The 981-nt window shown below is 65.5% G+C and overlaps 1 protein-coding gene across 4 annotated transcripts in view; it reads right to left on the minus strand.

Annotated features, from left to right (window-relative positions):
- SF1 (splicing factor 1) overlaps positions 1-625 on the minus strand; it is a 13964-nt gene extending 13339 nt beyond the window's left edge. The window contains exon 1 of one of the 4 annotated variants that reach the window (XM_010838006.1): positions 83-625. In XM_010838006.1, the coding sequence (XP_010836308.1) occupies positions 83-113 (31 nt within the window). In that variant the 5' untranslated portion in view covers positions 114-625. The remainder of the gene's footprint in view (positions 1-82) is intronic. The other 3 variants (XM_010838007.1, XM_010838008.1, XM_010838009.1) reach the window with 3 other exon arrangements.
- Positions 626-981: the final 356 nt, after the last annotated feature.

Below are 981 nucleotides of genomic sequence, written 5' to 3' on the forward strand. Positions count from 1 at the left end.
GGCCCGGGGGCAGTCGGTGGTCCCGGCTCGAAGCCCCCTTTGGGGCCAGGGAGGGGAGGGAGGCCTGGGGGGCCCAGCTTACCCAGCGGCGTAGCGTTCGCTCCGGTCGCCATGGCGCCCCCAGGGACCGGCACCGGCGGCTCCTTTTCGGCGGCGGCTTCTTCTTCGCGAATCTTCTGGGGGGAGGGGACCCGACTGCGCTGCCGCGGAGCGCGCGGAACCCGTCCTCTCACGCGGCGGGCGGCGGCGGCGCGAGACGCACAAAGAGGGAGGAGAGAGCGCGCCGCGGGGGCGGACCGGGGGCGACGGGGCCGGGGCCTGGATTGGGCCGAGCGGAGGCAAAGGGTCGGAATCGGCGGCCTCCGATTGGTGGAGCCTTAGCCTTTCTCGATGCGCGCTGGGATTGGCCGGACCGTTAGGCCTGGCGAGGAAATGGCGGCCGAGCCTGAAGAGCTGGGAGGTGTCGCAGCGCGCACTTCATTTGTTACTGCGCGAACGGAGCTCGGAGTCCAGAAAGGAGGGATAGGGTGGGGCAAACTCTGTGACGTATGGGGCCAAGAGCTCTCCCATTGGCTGAGCTGGTGGAGTCAATCAATCTCCGTTGCGTCGTAATGTCCTGGGATTGGCTGTCTTTGTTTCCCCCCCCCCGCCCTTGCTCCCTTTCCCCGGGGAGTAATTTCGCTGGGTTTAAGCTAGAGGTCGCGGCGGAAAAGCATTGGCGGAACAAGAATTGGGGTCGGGGAGGAGCGGAACAGGAGCGCGCAGGCATAGATGGGGCAAAGCCATGTCTCTGTCCCTGGCTTCAGCGTCGACCCTCGGGTCCGACGCGGAAGCCCTTGGTGACGTCAATCCTCGAGTCCCATGGTAACCCGGAACCGAGGGGTGGGGGAGGGGCTGGCGCGGACCGGTAAACCGGATCCGTCGACAACACAGGTAAAAGGGGACTTCCTGTTTTTGAAAAAAACAAAAAGTGGGAGGAAG

Source organism: Bison bison, unplaced genomic scaffold, assembly GCF_000754665.1.
Source record: "Bison bison bison isolate TAMUID 2011002044 unplaced genomic scaffold, Bison_UMD1.0 scf7180017864089, whole genome shotgun sequence".
Taxonomy (NCBI): Eukaryota; Metazoa; Chordata; class Mammalia; order Artiodactyla; family Bovidae; genus Bison; species Bison bison.